General features: G+C 39.4%; 1 protein-coding gene across 1 annotated transcript in view; it reads left to right on the forward strand.

Moving 5' to 3' along the window:
- DGAT2L6 (diacylglycerol O-acyltransferase 2 like 6) overlaps window positions 1–20,368 on the forward strand; it is a 31,099-nt gene that overhangs the window by 5,762 nt on the left and 4,969 nt on the right. Inside the window, exons 2-4 of the mRNA XM_054470743.1 lie at window positions 18,912–19,022; window positions 19,453–19,523; window positions 19,896–20,100. Of these exons, the coding sequence (XP_054326718.1) occupies window positions 18,912–19,022; window positions 19,453–19,523; window positions 19,896–20,100 (387 nt within the window). The remainder of the gene's footprint in view (window positions 1–18,911; window positions 19,023–19,452; window positions 19,524–19,895; window positions 20,101–20,368) is intronic.

The raw sequence follows: 20,368 nt of genomic DNA on the forward strand, positions 1-20,368 counted from the left end.
TACTCCTTCACCTCTGGTCCCACCACTCCCACTACTCCTGCCAGTGGAAAGATGGCATGATAGCTCTTCCTGGACTATCCAGGGACAGCACCTCCTTTTAGATATTACTCAAGTCATATCTTCTCTGTAACATTTTCCAGACAACCCAATACTACATCGCCTCTGAAAGTCTAGAGCATTTTGTAAGAATAGGCTGGGTAGCAGCCATTATATCTTTTGTGCTCTCTACCCAATAAGCTCCATGAGAACAGGAGCCCTTTCTTATCATTATTATATTTCATGCAAGACCAAGCTTGACACTAACCTGAAGGTCTTCCAGATTTCTTCTTCCTCAGCAGAAATCTTTAAATTCACTCTTATTCTTTTTTCTCTCCCTTGGACATCCTTTTTGGGTGTGTGGGCCTGCCTTCTTTCTCTGGTTTCTGGTACTGTAAAAAATAGAACAGGTTGGGTGCAGTGGCTCATGCCTGTAATCCAAACATTTTGGGAGGCCGAGGTGGGAGGATCACTCGAGCCTGGGAGTTTGAGACCAGTTTGGGCAACATAGTGAGACTCCATCTCTACAGAAAAAAAAAAAAAAATCAAAAAATTAGCCAGGCATGGTGGTGCATGCCTGTGGTCCCAGCTATTGTGCAGGCAGAAATGGGGGGCTCATTTGAGCCTAAGAGGTAAAGGTTAGAGTGAGTTGTGATCACGCCATTGCACTCTAGCCTGGGTGACAGAGTGAGACCCTGTCTCAAAATAAATAAATAAAAATAGAACATAGTCTTCAGGCCAGTTCTGTCACTTACTTGCTATGAGACCTTATGCAAGTGAGTCTCTTTTATTTTCTATATGACCTTGAGCAAGTAAGTCATTCACCCTGTACCATAACAGAAACAGCATAGTACCTGCCTCTCAAGACTGTTCCAGAGATCTTTGAGGTGAGAAAATCCTCAATACATGTTAATTTTCTTCCTTTTAACTACCGAAATTGACTACTTGGAGCCCAACCACCACACCTGATAAGATACTACCAACCTTGTCAACCTTGCCACTTGATCAAGAGAGGAGTGACAACCACTCCTCTGAGGCAGACACCTTAGACACTGACTTTATTGCATCTTCAGGAAGAATAATGATAACTAAAGCAGATAGAGGCTTTTTCTTTTTTTCTTTCTTTCTTTTTTTTTGGAGACAGAGTCTTGCTCTGTCTCCCAGGCTGAGGCTGGAGTGCAGTGGTATGATCATAACTCACTGCAGCCTCAAACTCCTCGGCTCAAGCGATCCTCTTGCCTCAGCTTCCCGAGTAGCTGGGACTACAAGTGTGCACCACCATGCTTGGTTAATTTTTCAATTTTTTTGTAGAGACGAGGTCTCACTACGTTGCCTGGGTTGGTCTCGAACTCCTGGACTCCAGGGATCCTTCTGCCCTGGCCTCCCAAAATGCCGGCATTACAGGAGTGAGCCACCATGCCCGGCCTAGACTTTGATGCATTCCCAGCATTCCCAAATACCCCATCACGGCGTCTTTCATTAATCCCCTTCCATCGCCCCAGCATCAAATCAGCTGCATGGGGCTGCAAATTCTACCTCCTTGGTGACTTTCAAATTGGTATGTGAAACAGTAGCCTATCTCAGCTTCCCGCTGGCTTTCATCTGAATGCCAAAACTCTTAGCTGATCTCTTTGCCTATAGTTTCTCTTGCTCTCACAGTTATTCCAGATTATCTTCCTGAAACAGACACGATCGTGCTACTCTTCTGCTCGCTGCTTAATAACCTTTACTGGCTATTCATTTCCTTCAGCATCAGGCCTAATCTCTCCAGTTTCCTTCCCAGCTTCATCTCCTGTACCACGGCTTCCTTAGGCTGCCTGTGTTTTTGCAGGTAATGATGTTACTCACAGGCCTTGGACTCTCCCATCTCCTGGCCTTTGTTCAAGCTCTTCTTTGTGCATGGAGGACCCTTCCTCTACCAATCCAGCTGACAAAAATCCTACCTTTCCTCCAAAATTCAACTTTGAACCTTACCTTTCACAAGAAACCCAGAGCTTCTCCAAGACAGGAATTTTGTTTTCCACGTGTATTAATGTGAGTTAATACACATGAGGTACTTAAAATAGTTATTGGCACATAATGAATGCTATCTACTTTTTTTCCTACAGCTTGGAGTAAAGATATATGATCTCTCTGATTCTCAGTTTCTTCATCTGTAAAACGAGATAATAAAATTATCCACCTATGAGGATTGCAAGAACATTAAATGAGATAATATACATTAAGTGCTGAACAGAGTGCTGTTTCACAACAAATGGTCAATACATGGTATCAAGGACCATGGTTGCATTATTTTCATCATTTCCATATTTACTCCTTTCACCCTCCCCTTTCCAGTTCCCAACCCTGTCCCCATGGCTTTTAACATAGAGATTTCATATGAGGTAGGCTCATCAATGTTTACTGAATTATTAAATTACCTGTCACTCCTACAAGTTCTTATACTTACAGTTTATTTGGATCCAACAAGTAATCACAAAGCCACAGAAATTCCTCTTTGACAAACTACTCTTTTTTTTTTTTAATTTCTGAAGGCATTGAGCCAACTGACTACATTAGGCAAGCGTTGCCAATATTCAGATTTAGGTCATTGCCCCGAAACATGAAACATAATGTTTTCATCCATAAGAATTACAGGTTTTCACCTTACACTGGAAATAACTCGTTGCCTATATCCTTACACACACATGCACACCTTATAACTTCAGATGGCCTTTCCTTGTTTGGAATAAGGTTTCTCTTCCTATTAACTTTCACCTGCAACTTGGAGAATTTTGAAATCGAACTTCTTCCTTTACTATAATTCAATGTAATGAATATTTGTCATAAGCTATTTCTCTGTGTTTGGCACTGTGCTGAAGGCCAAACTTACTGTCTGATAGGGAGAGAGACAGACATATGAGGTACTAATTACAGAATCAAACAAAATGAACCAGAACCAGAAAGAAGCACGAGTAATGTCTTGGGAGTGTGCAGAAGAGGGAGTCCTTAATTCTGACCAGGAGATGAGCAAAGATATCACAATGAAGTGTCATTTGAGCTAAACCTTAAAGCCTGAGAGAAGTTTGATAAGCAGAAAGTTGGAAAGAGAGTAATAAAAATAAGGGAACAGTATCATCAAAGGCACAGAAATGTGAATTACATGGTGAGTTGAGGGAATGGGAAGTAGACAAAGGTGGTTGGGCCCGTTTCCCATACTTTAGCCATTTGTGTCCCATCATCTTCTGGCTCTTTCCACAGCTGTGTACCACCTATGCTATTATTACTTAACATACTTTTTCTTCAAATTAAGTCATCTCTGTAGCCTAAATTAATGTATTTTAACAGGAAATTTTATATCGCTACCATGAATTTGCTTTTATTCCCTATGCATTAAAATAGCTTTTTATCCATACACCACCTTGGATCATCTAATGTCCCTACAGGGCATGGGAACACTAGGCTAAGAAACACTTTGAGAAATACTAGGCTGCAGCATAAGGAATGTGAGTATGGGTACTGAGAGATGAGGCTAGGAAGATACATGGGGCTAGGCCAGTGAGGGCCTTGAATACCAAGCCAATGTGTTCAGACTTTATTCTGTCAGCAGTTGGAAAATATTGACGGTTTTGGAGGAAGCAAACAACATTATGTGATTGTGCTTTTTAAAAATTTCTGGCAGAGATGTGGGAAATGGATTTAAGGGGAAGAAACCAATAGCTGAAGGGCAGACAAAAGGCTGCAGTCCAGACTAGAAAAAAATCAAGTCCTGGACCATAGCAGTAGCAATGGGGACAGAGGCAGGAAGATGGATAGAAGTTTTTTGTTTGTTTGTTTGTTTGTTTGGAAAGGGAAAGAAGTCAAAGATGGCCTAAAAATATTGAACCTATGACATTTATCTTGAGGCCTGAAAGATGATTAGGAACTAGCCAGACACAGAGCTGAAGAGAGAGTTTTCCAGGCAAAGGGGACGGCACGCAGAGAAGCCCTGAAGCTAGAGAGCACTTGAAGGAGCTGAAAAAATAGCATGGTGGAATGCAAAGAACAAGGTGGTGGCCGGGGACTAGATCACCAAGACCTCCTAACCCTTCTAAGCCAGGGTTAGGAGACTGGACTTGATCCTAAGGGCCACAGGAAACCATATTAATTGTTGAATTGTTAAATTACCATATACTCCCACAGGTTCTTATATTTATAGTTAACTTAGATACAGTAAGTAATCATAAAGCCACAGATATCCCTCTTTGACAAACCAGCCATGTCCTTGGCTACATGCTATAGAGTGACAGAGACAGACTTGCATTTAATGCACTGGCTGCATCATGGCTCAAATGGAAGAAGGCAGCCTATTTAGAAGACACTGGTAGTCATCTAGGTGAGAGATAATGGTGGCTTTGACCAAGTGGTAGCATGGAGGTGGGAAATAGAATAATTTGAAAGATATCTGGAAGGCAGAACTGGCAAGAATTGGTAAATGACTAAAGGGAAGTAACAGCTAGAGCTTAGTGGTTAAGGGTACAGTCTCTGGAGTAAGACAATCTTGGTTCTCAGCCCTGGCTCACTCACCTGCTAGCTGTGTAATCTTGGAACAATTTAACCACTCTGAACCTCAGGTCCTCATCCACAAAATGGTAATGATTACTGTTCTCATGGGATCTTTATGAAGATTAAATAAACTATGCCATGTGAAACAGTTTTACATGATAAGTGTACAATAGATATTGGCTATTAATCTATGGGCTAAGTGAGCAAGTGAGAGGAGTCAGAGATGATCTGAAGAAAGGACCCACTTAGGTCATATTGGTACCTTTTTTAACTTAAGCTAGTAATCATTAGCAATTTGAGGCTGTACAAGTTTAACTTTTTTTAAAGTCAGGATCAGGGATAAAGAGGGACATTATGTAATGATAAATGGGCTGATTCACCAAGAAAACAACTATCCTAAATGTGCATGCATCAAATGATAGAACTGCAAAATATATGATGCAAAAACTGATGGTGCTGAAAAGAAAAATAGACAAATTAGCAATTATATTTGGAGACCTCCTTGACAACTACAATCAATCAAAACTCACCTAACATGAAATAAATAACCCATCACTATAATCTTAATTTTAGAAGGTTAAAAACCTTCCAAAAAGAGATTTTCAGACCCAGATGGTTTCAACAGCAAATTCTACAAACATTTTACAGAAAAAATATCACGAATTCTATGCAATCTCTGTGAGAAAGCTTAACAGAAAGGAACATTTCCCAACTCATTTACGAGGCCACATCCTGATACCAAAATCAGACAAAGATAGTACAAAAAAGGAAAAGAAAACTACAGACTAAGATCCCTCATATATATAAATGAAAAAAGCAACAAAATATTAACAAATTGAATCCAGCAATACATTACAAAGAATAATGCACCATGACCAAGTGGCCTTTATCCAGGAAGGCAAGTGTACATATTTGAAAATAAATCAATGTAAACTACCATATTAACCATCTAAGCATGAAAAAACCCCATGTAATCATATCAGTTGACAAACTTCAACATGTAATCATGATAAAATCTCTCAGCAAACTAGGAATAGAAGGGAACTTCCTCAACCTGATAAAGGGCATCTACAAAAAAAAAAAAAAAAAAAAAAAAAAACCCTACAGTTAACATCACACTTGATCATGAAAGACGAAATGCTTTCTCCCTAAGATTAGAAACAAAGCAAGGATGTCCATTCTCACCACTTGTATTCAACGGTATGCTAAAAGCCCTAGCAAATGCAATATGGCAAAAAGAAAAACAGAAATAAATGCATACAGATCGGAAAAAATGAGAAATAAAACTGTCCTTACTTGTAGATGACATGATAGTATGTATGGAAAATCCCAAGGACTCTACTTTAAATAAAACAAAAACCTCCAAGAACTAACAAATGAGATTAGCCAGTCACAGGATACAAGATCATGCATAAAAATTAATCACATTTCTATATACTAGCAGAGAAGAATTGAAAATAGAAATTTAAAAAAAATACCATTTAAATACCTTCAAAAATAAAATGTTTGGGAATAAATCTAATAAACCATACAGGATTCATAGGCTAAAAACTGCAAAATGCTGATGAATAAAATAAAAGATCTAAATAATTAGAGACATACCATGTTCACAGATTGGAAGATTCAACACAGTAAAGATGCCAATTCTCCCCAGATTGATCTATAAGTATAATGCAATTCAAGTAAAAATCACAGCCAGGCTATATTAGGTAATAGTTTTGCATAAATATTAAATTTCCCAAATTCGGTAATAGCATTGTGGGTGCTGTAAGGGAAGAGAATATCGTTTTTCTTGCAAAATACATGCTAAAAAGTATTTAGAAGCAAAAGGTTGTAATCTCTGTGATGTATTCTCAAATACAAACATATATGTATATACTTGAATTTTTACATTTAAAGATAAATCAAATGTAAAATGTTGACAGTGGGTAGATGTAGATGAAGATTAAACAAGGCTTTATTAAAATAATCTTGTTTTTTCAAAATTTAAAAAGTTTAATTTTTTAAACTTTTTAAATTTTTTAACTTTTTAACTTTTTAATTTTTTAACTTCTTAATTTTTTTAACTTTTTAAAAATTTAAAAAGTTTAATTAAAAAACTTCCATCAAGAGTTTCTATAGAAATAAACAAGCTGATTCAAAAATTTATATAGAAAAACAAAGAAACTACAAATAATTAAAACGATTTTGAGAAAGAATAAAGTTAAAGGAATTATACCATCTGATTTTGAGACCTAGTATAAGACTAGAGCAATCAAGACAGTGATGTATTTGTGAAGGAATAGATACATTGATCCACAGAACAGAAAAGAGTCAAGAAATAGACAGATGAATATGGTCAATTGATTTTTGACAAAGATGAAAAAGCAATTCAATGCAGGATGAATAAGTCTTTTCAAGGAATGGTGTAGGAAAATTTGATATCCATATGTGGCAAAATGAATCTTGACCCAAACTTCAGGCTCTATAAAAATTAACTCAAGTATGACATCAACAAGATGGTGAATGGGAAGTCCATCACATCTCTCCAGAGCAACAAGAATCTGGCAGCCATCCATGGACCAAAGTACCTTTGTGGGAATTTTGGACCCAGGTAGGATGTTGCAAAACTCTAGTAGAGTCCAACACCAAGGAAGGCTGTTTTGAGAGGGCAGGCCCACACCCAGGCTTGTTGACTGTGGTGAAGGTTACAGACCTGGAAATAGCCTCATCCCCCTGTAAACTCAGCTGGAATGCCATTTGGTCTTGATTCTGCCACCAAAATCATCTTCCAAGGCATCCAGGAGGAGTCACAACCATCTGTGCCTCAAGTTACAGGACTGCCAATCTTGGTCCCAGCATTACAGCCTGAAGTAGCCTTATAACTCAGCTCTGGTCACACTCTGCTGTGGTATGGGAGCAATTATGCCTTCCCAGGGGCTTGCTGGGAGTCATGCCTGTCTGTGCCATAGGAAGCAAGCTTGCTAACCGTGGTACCACAGCAGATCCTGAAACAGCCCCGTAACTTGGGTCCAGCTCCATTCAACTGTATAGGGCAGTCCTGTCCACCCAGGAACCTGGCAGGAGCACACCTGTCCATGCCCATGGAGGCAGGCCTGCAGGCCTCAGTCTTGGCTATAGACCTTGAGGCAGTTCTATGACTTGGTTCCAGCCTTTCTCATCCACAGTCCCAGGCCTGTCCTGCCTGCCCAGGGACCCACCCAGTGACCTAGCAGAAGCCCCCCCATAAACCTGCTGAAATCAGTCTATAAAGACTGATTTGCTCCTTCAAGTGCACAGAAACCAATGAAAGGCTATACAAATAACAAATAATCGGCTGTGAATCCATCTGGTCCTGGAGTCTTTTTGCTTGGTAAGCTATTGATTATTACCACCATTTCAGAGCCTGTTATTGGTCTATTCAGAGATTCAAATTCTTCCTGGTTTAGTCTTGAGAGGGTGTGTGTGTCGAGGAATTTATCCATTTCTTCTAGATTGTCTAGTTTATTTGCGTAGAGGTGTTTGTAGTATTCTCTGATGGTACTTTGTATTTCTGTGGGATCGGTGGTGATATCCCCTTTATCATTTTTTATTGCGTCTATTTGATTCAGCCAAATTCTACCAGAGGTACACGGAGGAACTGGTACCATTCCTTCTGAAACTATTCCAATCAATAGAAAAAGAGGGAATCCTCCCTAACTCATTTGATGAGGCCAGCATCATCCTGATACCAAAGCCTGGCAGAGACACACACAAAAAAGAGAATTTTAGACCAATATCCTTGATGAACATTGATGCAAAAATCCTCAATAAAATACTGGCAAACCGAATCCAGCAGCACATCAAAAAGCTTATCCACCATGATCAAGTGGGCTTCATCCCTGGGATGCAAGGCTGGTTCAATATACGCAAATCAATAAATGTAATCCAGCATATAAACAGAACCAAAGACAAAAACCACATGATTATCTCAATAGATGCGGAAAAGGCCTTTGACAAAATTCAACAACGCTTCACGCTAAAAACTCTCAATAAATTAGGTATTGATGGGACTTATCTCAAAATAATAAGAGCTATCTATGACAAACCCACAGCCAATATCATACTGAATGGGCAAAAACTGGAAGCATTCCCTTTGAAAACTGGCACAAGACAGGGATGCCCTCTCTCACCACTCCTATTCAACACAGTGTTGGAAGTTCTGGCCAGGGCAATTAGGCAGGAGAAGGAAATAAAGGGTATTCAATTAGGAAAAGAGGAAGTCAAATTGTCCCTGTTTGCAGATGACATGATTGTATATCTAGAAAACCCCATTGTCTCAGCCCAAAATCTCCTTAAGCTGATAAGCAACTTCAGCAAAGTCTCAGGATAAAAAATCAATGTACAAAAATCACAAGCATTCTTATACACCAGTAACAGACAAACAGAGAGCCAAATCATGAGTGAACTCCCATTCACAATTGCTTCAAAGAGAATAAAATACCTAGGAATCCAACTTACAAGGGACGTAAAGGACCTTTTCAAGGAGAAATACAAACCACTGCTCAATGAAATAAAAGAGGATACAAACAAATGGAAGAACATTCCATGCTCATGGATCGGAAGAATCAATATCGTGAAAATGGCCATACTGCCCAAGGTAATTTATAGATTGAATGCCATCCCCATCAAGCTACCAATGACTTTCTTCACAGAATTGGAAAAAACTACTTTAAAGTTCATATGGAACCAAAAAAGAGCCTGCATCGCCAAGTCAATCCTGAGCCAAAAGAACAAAGCTGGAGGCATCACGCTACCTGACTTCAAACTATACTACAAGGCTACAGTAACCAAAACAGCATGGTACTGGTACCAAAACAGAGATATAGATCAATGGAACAGAACAGAGCCCTCAGAAATAATGCCACATATCTACAACTATCTGATCTTTGACAAACCTGAGAAAAATAAGCAATGGGGAAAGGATTCGCTATTTAATAAATGGTGCTGGGAAAACTGGCTAGCCGTATGTAGAAAGCTGAAACTGAATCCCTTCCTTACACCTTATGCAAAAATTAATTCAAGATGGATTAAAGACTTAAACATTAGACCTAAAAACATAAAAACCCTAGAATAAAACCAAGGCATTACCATTCAGGACATAGGCATGGGCAAGGACTTCATGTCTAAAATACCAAAAGCAATGGCAACAAAAGCCAAAATTGACAAATGGGATCTAATTAAACTAAAGAGCTTCTGCACAGCAAAAGAAACTACCATCAGCGTGAACAGGCAACCTACAAAATGGGAGAAAATTTTCGCAACCTACTCATCTGACAAAGGGCTAATATCCAGAATCTACAATGAACTCAAGCAAATTTACAAGAAAAAAACAACCCCATCAAAAAGTGGGCGAAGGACATGAACAGACACTTCTCAAAAAAATACATTTATGCAGCCAAAAAACACATGAAAAAATGCTCACCATCACTGGCCATCAGACAAATGCAAATCAAAACCACAATCAGATACCATCTCACACCAGTTAGAATGGCAATCATTAAAAAGTCAGGAAACAACAGGTGCTGGAGAGGATGTGGAGAAATAGGAGCACTTTTACACTGTTGGTGGGACTGTAAACTAGTTCAACCATTCTGGAAGTCAGTGTGGCGATTCCTCAGGGATCTAGAACTAGAAATACCATTTCACCCAGCCATCCCATTTCTGGGTATATACCCAAAGGACTATAAATCATGCTGCTATAAAGACACATGCACACGTATGTTTATTGAGGCACTATTCACAATAGCAAAGACTTGGAACCAACCCAAATGTGCAACAATGATAGACTGGATTAAGGAAATGTGGCATATATACACCATGGAATACTATGCAGCCATAAAAAATGATGAGTTCATGTCCTTTGTAGGGACACGGATGAAATTGGAAATCATCATTCTCAGTAAAGTATCGCAAGGACAAAAAACCAAACACTGCATGTTCTCACTCATAGGTGGGAATTGAACAACGAGAACACACGGACACAGGAAGGGGAACATCACACTCTGGGGACTGTTGTGGGGTGCGGGGAGCGGGGAGGGATAGCATTAGGAGATATACCTAATGCTAAATGACGAGTTAATGGGTGCAGCACACCAGCATGGCACATGTATACATACGTAACTAACCTGCACATTGTGCACATGTACCCTAAAATGTAAAGTATAATAATAATAAAATAAAATAAAAAAGAAAAAAAACCAAATAATCCAGCAAACATGACATCATCAAAGAAAACTAGTATAGTTCCAGTAACAGCCCAAATAAATGGAGATCTATTAAAGACTTGACAAAGAATTCAAGATAATCATCCTGAAGTGCAGTGAGTTGTAAGAGAACACAGACAACTGAACAAAATCAGGAAAACAACACATAAATGAGATGAGAAGTTTAATAAAAAAATAAAAACCACAAAAAGGACCCAAACAGAAATCCTGGAGCTGATGTATACAATGACACAACTGAAAACTAAAAGAAAAGAGTTTCAATAGCAGACTTGATCATGCAGAAGAAAGAAATGGGTAACACAAAGATAGGTAATTTGAAATTAGCCAATTAGAGAAACAAAAAAAGAAAAAAAAATGAAAATGAGTGAAGAAAGCACAAGGAACCTATGGGACACAATAAGCAAATGAATCTATTAATTATGGGAGTCCCATAATTTAGGAGAAGAAAAAGAGAGAGAAAGAAACAGAAAGATTATTTCAAGAAATAATGGTTGGAAACTTCACAAATCCTAGGAAAGAAATGGACATCAAGATTCATGAAGCTCAGAGGATCCCAAGCAAGATCAACTCAAAGAAGAATATCCTGAAGCACATTATAATCAAATTGTCAAAAGTCAAAGACAAAAGAGAATATTGAAAGCATTAAGAGAAAAGAGTCTCACCACATACAAGGGAACCTCATCAGCAAACTTCTCAGCAAAAATCTTGCAGGCCAGGAGGGAGTGGGATGATACACTCAAAGTGCTAAAAGATGAAAAACTGCCAATGGAGAATACTATAACCAGCAAAGTGGTCATTCATAAATGAAAGAACAATAAAGACATTCTCAAAGCCAGGCATGGTAGCTCATGTCTGTAATCCCAGCATGTTGGGAGGCTGAGGTGGGAGGATTGCTTGAGGCCAGTTTGAGACCAGCTGGGGCAACATAGTGAGACTCTGTCTCTGCAAAAATAAAAATAATAAAATTACCCAGGCATGGTGATGTCCAGCTACTTGGACTTCCAGCTACTTGGACTTCCAGCTACTTGGGAAGCTAAGGCAAGAAGATTGCTTGAGCCCAGGAGTTCAAACTTCAGTGAGCTATGAGCATGCCACTGCACTTCAGCATAGGTGACAAAATGAGACTCCATCTCTAACAACAAGAAAAAAAGACATTTCCAGACAAATAAAAGCTAAAGGAGTTCATCACGACTAGACCTACCTTACAAGAAATGCTAAAGAAAGGTGTTTAAGTTGAAATGAAAGGATACTAAGTAACAACATTAAAACATATAAAAATTTGAAACTCACTGGTAAAGGTAAATATATCATCAAATCCAAAATACTCAGAATACTGCAATGGTAGTGTGTAAATCACTTTTAACTTTATATCTTTTTATATCATGTATCCATTAACAAATTGTTGTAGGTGTAGTTATTTTTAGTACTTTTGTCTCTTATCTCATGTTAGAGTTAAAAGTGGAAATCAAAAAGTATCTTGAGGCAAATGAAAATGGAAACACATCATACCAAAACTTATAGAACGCAGCAAAAACAGTTCTAAGGGGAAAGTTTATCATGGTAAATACCTACATAAAGAAAAAAGAAATATCACAAATCAATAACCTAACTTTACATCCCATGAAACTAGAAAAAAAAGAATAAACTAACCCTAAGATAAACAAAAGTAACAAACCCTTAGCTAAACTAACCAAGGAAAAAAGAGAGAGAATATCAAATAAATAAAATCAGAAATAAAAGAGGAGACATTACAACTGATAACACAGAAATATAAAGGTCATAAAAGACTACCATGAACAATCATATGCCAACAAATTGGATAACCTAGAAGAAATGGATATGTTTCTAGACACATACAACCTACCAAGAATAAATTATGAAGGAAGAAAATCTAAACAGATCAATGACAAATGAAATTTAATCGATAATCAAAAACCTCCTAACAAAGAAAAGCCCAGGACCAGACAGCTTCATAGGTGGTCAGTAGTTCAAGACCAGCTCGGCCAACATGGTGAGTTTGAGACCAGCCTGGCCAACATGCTGAAAATACAAAAATTAGCCAGGCATGGTGGCATGCTCCTGTAGTCCCAGCTACTCGGGAGGCTGAGGCATGAGAATTGCTTGAACCGGGGAGCAGTGAGCCGAGATCGCGCCATTGCACTCCAGCCTGGGCAACAGAGTGAGAGTATGTGTCAAAAGAAAAAAAAAAGAATTAATGTCAATCCTTCTCCAACTCTTCCAGAAAACTGAAAAGGCAGGAGCACTTCCAAACTCCTTTTACAATGCCAGCACTACCCTGATACCAAAGCTAGGCAAGGATAGTCCAAGAAAAGAACATTACAGGCCCATATCCCTGATGAACATAGATGCAAAAAATCCTCAACAAAATACTAGCAAACCAAATTCAACAGCACATTAAAAGGAGCATACACCACAATCAAGTGGGATTTATCCCTGGGATGCAGGGGTGGTTCAACATGCATATGTCAATAAATGTAATATACCACATTAACAGAAGAAGAATAAAAGTCATAAGATCATCTCAATAGGTGCAGAAAAAGCATTTGACAAAATTTAACATCTTTTCATGACAAAAACTCTCAGCAAATTAGACATAGAAGGAATGGATCTCAACATAATAAAGGCCATATATGAAAAGTCCACAGCTAACATCATACACAATGGTGAAAAGCTGAAAGATTTTCCTCTAAGATTAGAAACAAGGCAAGGGTGCTCATTCTGCCATTTCTACTCAACACAGTACTGGATGTCCTACCAAGAGCAATTACACAAGTAAAAGAAATAAAAGGCATCTAATTTGGAAAGAAAGAAGTTAAATTGTCTCTGTTAGCAGATGACATAATCTTATATAGAAAACCCTAAAGACTCCACCAAAAAATTGTTAGAACTAATAGATGAATTCAGTAAAGTGTCAGGATATAAAATGAACATACAAAAATCAGTTGCATTTCTATACACTGACAATAAACTATCCAAAAAAGAAATGAAGGAAAACAATTCAATTTACAATATCACTAAAAGGAATAAAATACTTAGGAATAAATTCAACCTAGGAGGTAAAAGATCTATATACCAAAAACTGTAAGATATTGAAAAAAATTGAAGAAGACACAAATAAGTTGAAAGATATCCTGTGTTCATGGATTGGAAAAATTAACATTATTAACATGTCTATACTACTCAAAGTGATCTATAGATCCAATACAATCCCTATGAAAATTCCAATGACATTTTTAAAAGAAACATAAAAAAATCCTAAAATTTGTATGAGACAACAAAAGACCCTGAATAGCCAAAGTAATCTTGAGAAAGAAAAAGAAAGCTAGAGGCATCACACTTCCTGATTTCAAACTATATTACAAAGCCATAGTAATCAAAACACTATGGTACTGACATAAAAACAGACACAGAAACCAATGAAATAAGATAGGTAGCCCAGAAATAATCCCATGTATTTATAGTCAACTAATCTTTGAAATGGGTCCCAAGAATACACAATGGGAAAAGGATAGTTTCTTCAATAAATGGTGTTGAACTAGACATCCTCATGCAAAATAATGAAACTAGACTCTTACCTTATGACATACACAAACATTAACTCGAAATGGATTAAAGACTTAAATGTAAGACCTGAAATCATTAAACTCCTAAAAGAAAATATAGGGAAAAAGCTCCTTGACATTGGCCTTGACAATGATTTTTTGGATATGACAACAAAAACACAGGCAACGAAAGCAAAAATAAACAAGCAGGAGTACCTCAAACTAAAAATCTTCTGCCTAGCAAAGGAAACAATCAACAGAATGAAAAGGCAACCCACACAATGGAACAAAATATTTGCAAACCGTATATATATCATTAACCCATAAGGGGTTAATCTCTAAAATTTATAAAGAACTCATACCACTCAATAGAAAAAAATAAAATAACATAAACTTTTTAATAGGCAAAGGACTTGAATAGACATTTTTCCAAAGAAAACATACAAATAGCCAACAGGTATATGAAAAGGGGCTCAACATTATTAGTCATCAGGGAGCTGCAAATCAAAACCACAGTGAGATATCACCTTACACCTGTTAGGATAGCTATTATCAAAAAGACAAATGATAAGTTTTGGTGAGGATATAGATAAAAGGGAATCTTTGTACACTGTTGATAGGAATGTAAATTGTTACAACCAGTATGGAAAATAGTAGGGAGTTTCCAACAGTAATGAAATTAGTGTCTTGAAGAAATATCTGCACCCCCATGTTCACTGCAGTATTATTCATAATAGCCAAGACGTGGGATCAACCTAAGTGTCCACCGGCAGATGAATGAATAAAGAAAGTGTCACACACACACACACACACACACATGAATATTATTCAGCCATAAAAAGGAGATCCTGCCATTTGCAATAACATGGATGAACCTGGAGGATACTATGCTAAGTGAAATAAGCCAGACACAGAAAGAAAAATACCATATGATCTCACTTAGAGCTGGATGTGGTGTCACATGCTTGTAATCCTAGCTACTCAGGAGGCTGAGGTGGGAGCATCACTTCAGCTCAGGAATTTGAGACCAGCTTGGGCAGCACAGAGAGAATCTGTCTCTAAATATATATATATATTTGTAAATAAATATAAGTCAAATTCATAGAAGCAGAGAATAGAATGGTGGTTGCCAGGAGCTGGGGCAGAGGGAAAATAAGGAAATATTTGTCAAAGGGCACAAAATTTCAGTTACAAAAAGAATAATTTCTGGGAATCTAAAGTATAGCAGCATGGTGACTATAGTTAATAATACTGTATTATATGTTTGAAATTTGCTGAGTGGATCTTAAGTATCCTCACCTCTAGCCACAAACACACACAAAGGGTAACTATGTATGGTGGTGAATGTGTTAATTTGATTGTTGTAATCATCACACAACGTATACCTGTGTCAAATCATCACATTATGCACATTGAATATACACCATTTTTATTTGTAAATTATACCTCCATAAAACTGGTAAAAATGAACTTGAAGTATATTGTAGATCTAAATGTAAAAAAAGAAAACTGTAAAGTGTTTAGTAGAAAACATAGGGGAGGCCAGGGGCAGTGGCTCACACCTGTAATCCCAGCACTTTGGGAGGCTAAGGCAGGAGGACCACTTGAGACCAGGAGTTTGAAACTAGCTGGGGCAACATAGCAAGACCCTGTCTCTACAAAAATATACAAAATAAATTGGCTGGGTGTGCTGGCATGCTCCTGTAGTCCCAGCCACTCTGGAGGCTGAAGTGGGGGGATCGCTTGAGCCCAGGAAGCAGAGGTTGCAGTGAGTTGAGCTGAGATCACGCCATGGAATGCCAGTCTGGGTGACAGAGCCAGATCCTGTCTCAAAAAAAAAAAAAAAAAAAAAAAAGAAAGAAAAGAAAAGAAAAATCTTCATGACTTGAGGTTAGACAAAGAGTTCTTTCAGTTTGACATCAAAAGCACAATCTGTAAAAGAAAAAAAAATTAATAAATTGGGCTTCATCAATATTAAAAGCTTTTGCTCTAAAAAGGACCCTGTTAACAAGAATGAAAAGATAGACACAGATTAGGAGAAAATGTTTGCAAATCACATATCAGACAAAAAAATTATATCCAAAATGCATAAAGAACTACCGAAAGTCAACAGTAAGAAAACAACCCAATTGAAAAATGGGCAAAAGATTTGAATGGACACTTCACCAAAGAGGATATACAGAAAGCAGACAAGCACATGAAAAGCTGTTACGCATCATTAGCTATTGGAGAAATGCAAGTTACAATTATGATGAGCTACCAATGCGCATATATTAGTTTTTTTCTTCTTTTTTTTTTCTTTTTTTTCCCCCAGTGCACATAGAATGGCTTGGCCATCTTCACTACAAACTAAATTAGGAGCCTACCTATGTGAACTTCCTCTTTGATAACCCTCTCCAAGACGCCTCACTTGAACGTGACAAGAGAAATTGGAACCATCTCCTGGTGTCAAGGCCATAATACCTAAGGGAGTGTCACACATACATAAATGCTTGTTCTTCATCATTCCTTCTTCAGATACCCTTGCTTTATGTCACGGAACTCTTTTTACATGAGACTTAGCTCTTCCACATTTGGCCTCTATTTCTCCTATATCTTTAAATTCCACTTTTGTCACCGTGCGCGACACTGATGACACTCGGGCTGGGTCTGGAAGCCTTGCTCTGAAAAAAACGTTCTTGGTCTCCTGCCGGGCCATATCTGCAGTTCCAATAGGTTCCACAAGGGGGATGGTGTTATCCAGGTAAGGGCTCTTAGACCGCCTTTAGGACTGGTGGATAAATGAATGAGATAAAAGGCACACAACTAATCCGTCTATGCTTTTAAAATAACATCACATTTAAATAACACTATACATGCTGACTAAATAGTAATTATCAAGTTTATTACTGAAAAGAGAAAACATTTTCTTATTTCATTTTCAATTGGTCTACAGATATTTGTTGAACACCTACTGTGTGCCAAGCTCTCTTCTAAATATTGGGGATACAAACAAAATTTATTTGAAACAAAATATAAAAGAAATGATACACTTAGGCTAACTTTAATTAGTGATTATTCTTATTTAACTTTATCTGAATTTTCTTCTAAAGCTTAACTGGCAAATTTACTCTCCTCTTTGATGAAGGGCATAGATAGCAAGGCTTTTCTCCATGGCAGGCTTCCCATAATACTCCTCCCACCACTCTTTCCTGTCTAATTTGAATGCTTACAACAACCATCTCGACCAGTGATTATGAGGGCAATTCAGCCTATTACAAAGGTTTCTTCTACTCCATAACATGACTTTTGAAAGCACTGTCCACTCAGCCTTTCTCTTGCTATTTTCATTTATGTCCAAAATGCAAGAGACAAAGAACTGGTAGGCAACTCCTGAGTTTCTTCTTCCCTGAAACTTTTATCTGCTATGACATGGTATCTGGTCAAAGAAATCATTCCTTTAGCTAAGTCTTTTTTTATTCACCATATGTATACTTAGCCCCTCTTTCTCATGAATGCAGATTTTTTTTAATGGAATTCATTCCCACTGCTGTAACATGTATCATGTTTGCAGTTACAGCCTGCTATGGCCATTTGCTAACACAGACTTCCCCTTCTGAACCTTTGTGACACTTTTGAATGGAACAAAATGAACACAGTAAAGTGTTTTTTGTTTTTTTGGTTTTTTAGAGATACTGTCTTGCTTTGTTGCCCAGGCTGGTCTCAAACTCCTAGGTTCAAGCTGTGCTCTCGCTTTGGCCTCCTAAATTGCTAAGATTACAGGAGTGAGCCACCGCACCTGGCCTAGTAGCGCAGTTTTGTTGTTGTTGTTGTTTGTTTTGTTTTGTTTTTTCGAGACGGAGTCTTGCTCTGTTGCCCAGGCTGGAGTGCAGTGGCACGATCTCAGCTCACTGCAACCTCCGCCTCCCAGGTTCAAGCGATTCTCCTGCCTCCACCTCCCGAGTAGCACTACAAGCGTGTGCCACCACGCCTGGCTAATTTTTTGTATTTTTAGTAGAGACGCGGTTTCACCGTGTTAGCCAGGATGGTCTCGATCTCCTGACCTCGTGATCTGCCTGCCTCGGTCTCCCAAAGTGGAGTGGTTTTTTAATCCATGTTTACTTTTCAGCATCAAACAGCCTGTACACTGCGGGTAACCTCCCTGCTGGAATATGCAGACTTATCAGTTCAGCACAGGAAAGAGGGTCAAGCTTTTAGAAAGAATTTCCAGAGGTCCCAGAATGGGGATTCAGCTACCAGCCCAATGTGCTCTTCTTCCCATTCACCAAGCCGTGCTGTCCTTTGACCCCAACTTCATGGTTCTGCTCTTTCTTCAGTTGAGAGTTTGGCCATCAAGGAGACCGAGATCCAGGGGCTCAGAGGCTTGCCTAGACCACAGCAGAGACAAATGGAGGGTGAGGGGTTGGGGAAGAGGGGAGAAGGAGAGAAGAGTCCCACATCAGCCTAACCCTGCTCCTGTAGTGTAGAGCAGAGGCCGGGGTTACGAGAAGTGTACTAAAACTTGAAGGGAACTGAAAGGCTTGAACCCTTTGTGTCTCCTCAGGAGCTATTCCCATTCTCCTTATACCCTACTTTCTGCTGTTCAGTAAGTTCTGGCCCTTGGCTGTGCTCTCCTTAGCCTGGCTCACCTATGATTGGAACACCCACAGTCAAGGTAAGAGACAGGGGCACAATGGTGGTCCTGTTTGGGCCAAGAATGGAAGGACAGGGAGAGGGAGGTGGAGGGAGAGGGGGAGAACCAAGGGTAGGGGAGAGGGGAAGGAAGGGGAGGGAGAAGGGAGAGCAAAGCTCAGCAGGGACAGAGGTCTCTACCAGGTAGCTCAGGAAGAATTATGAGGTTGAGGTCTCTGGGCAGGTGCCCCCAGCTTCAGACTATTTTCCTGTCACCTTTCTGGTCGGCTCTAGAGGAGCAGGGGCTTCCTGTGTCTTGGGGATTGGATTCAGGGACAGTACTTACAGTTCTGAGATGTCAGAAGGAGGCCCCTCCTGCGACCTGAGGACTGCAGGCAGAACTCTCCTCCTCTGGGAGAGGTAGAGGGACTGCAATACCCTACGTACTCTTCCCTTCCCTTCTGTACCCACAGGTGGCAGGCGTTCAGCTTGGGTACGAAACTGGACCCTATGGAAGTATTTCCGAAATTACTTCCCAGTAAAGGTGACTACTCTTCCTCGGGGTGCCCTCAGTCCCTGTTGCCCAGACTCTTGCTCCCTACTCAGCTCCATGTTTTCAGAGGCTTTGGTGGTCAGCAGCGAAGGTCAAGGCCCCGAGTCATAATGCAAAGCAAGGGCCCAAGATGGATGGGCAGGTGGGGAAACAGGTGGATGGCAGCCTTTCCTGCACTGGCAAACCCAGGTCAGCCTCTCTGACCATCGTGAGCCCTGGCAATCCTATGACAATGACGACATCCTAGTGAACGGGGATTTGGGGCTCCCGGAGGGAAACATAGGCTACCTGCTGGGATTTTAGTCCACACGTCGTTTCTTCCTTCTTTGTAGCCAATGCTCTGACTCAATCTCCCTCTAACAGCTGGTGAAGACTCATGAGCTTTCTCCCAAACACAACTACATCATTGCCAATCACCCCCATGGCATTCTCTCTTTTGGTGTCTTCATCAACTTTGCCACTGAGGCCACTGGCATTGCTCGGATTTTCCCATCCATCACTCCCTTTGTAGGGACCTTAGAAAGGATATTTTGGATCCCAATTGTGCGGGAATATGTGATGTCAATGGGTGAGTACAAGAAATAATTAATTCTATTTTTTTACCTACTTCAAAGGTGCAACCCCAATAAGTCCTGACAATCACTCCCTGCTTGAAGAGTACATGATAGAAAATAAGTCCAGGACACCCTGGGCCCGTAACAGGAGTATGTGGCTAAGCATTTGTTTCTGTCCAAGATCTGGGGAGCAGGGTTTGACTGGGCAGCAGGGGAAGTTATAGGCATTCATAGGAGTCACCAGGACTTTTTTCAGAGGGAGAACCAGAAGGCTGGAATTCA

This window comes from Pongo pygmaeus, chromosome X (genome assembly GCF_028885625.2).
Source record: "Pongo pygmaeus isolate AG05252 chromosome X, NHGRI_mPonPyg2-v2.0_pri, whole genome shotgun sequence".
Classification (NCBI taxonomy): Eukaryota; Metazoa; Chordata; class Mammalia; order Primates; family Hominidae; genus Pongo; species Pongo pygmaeus.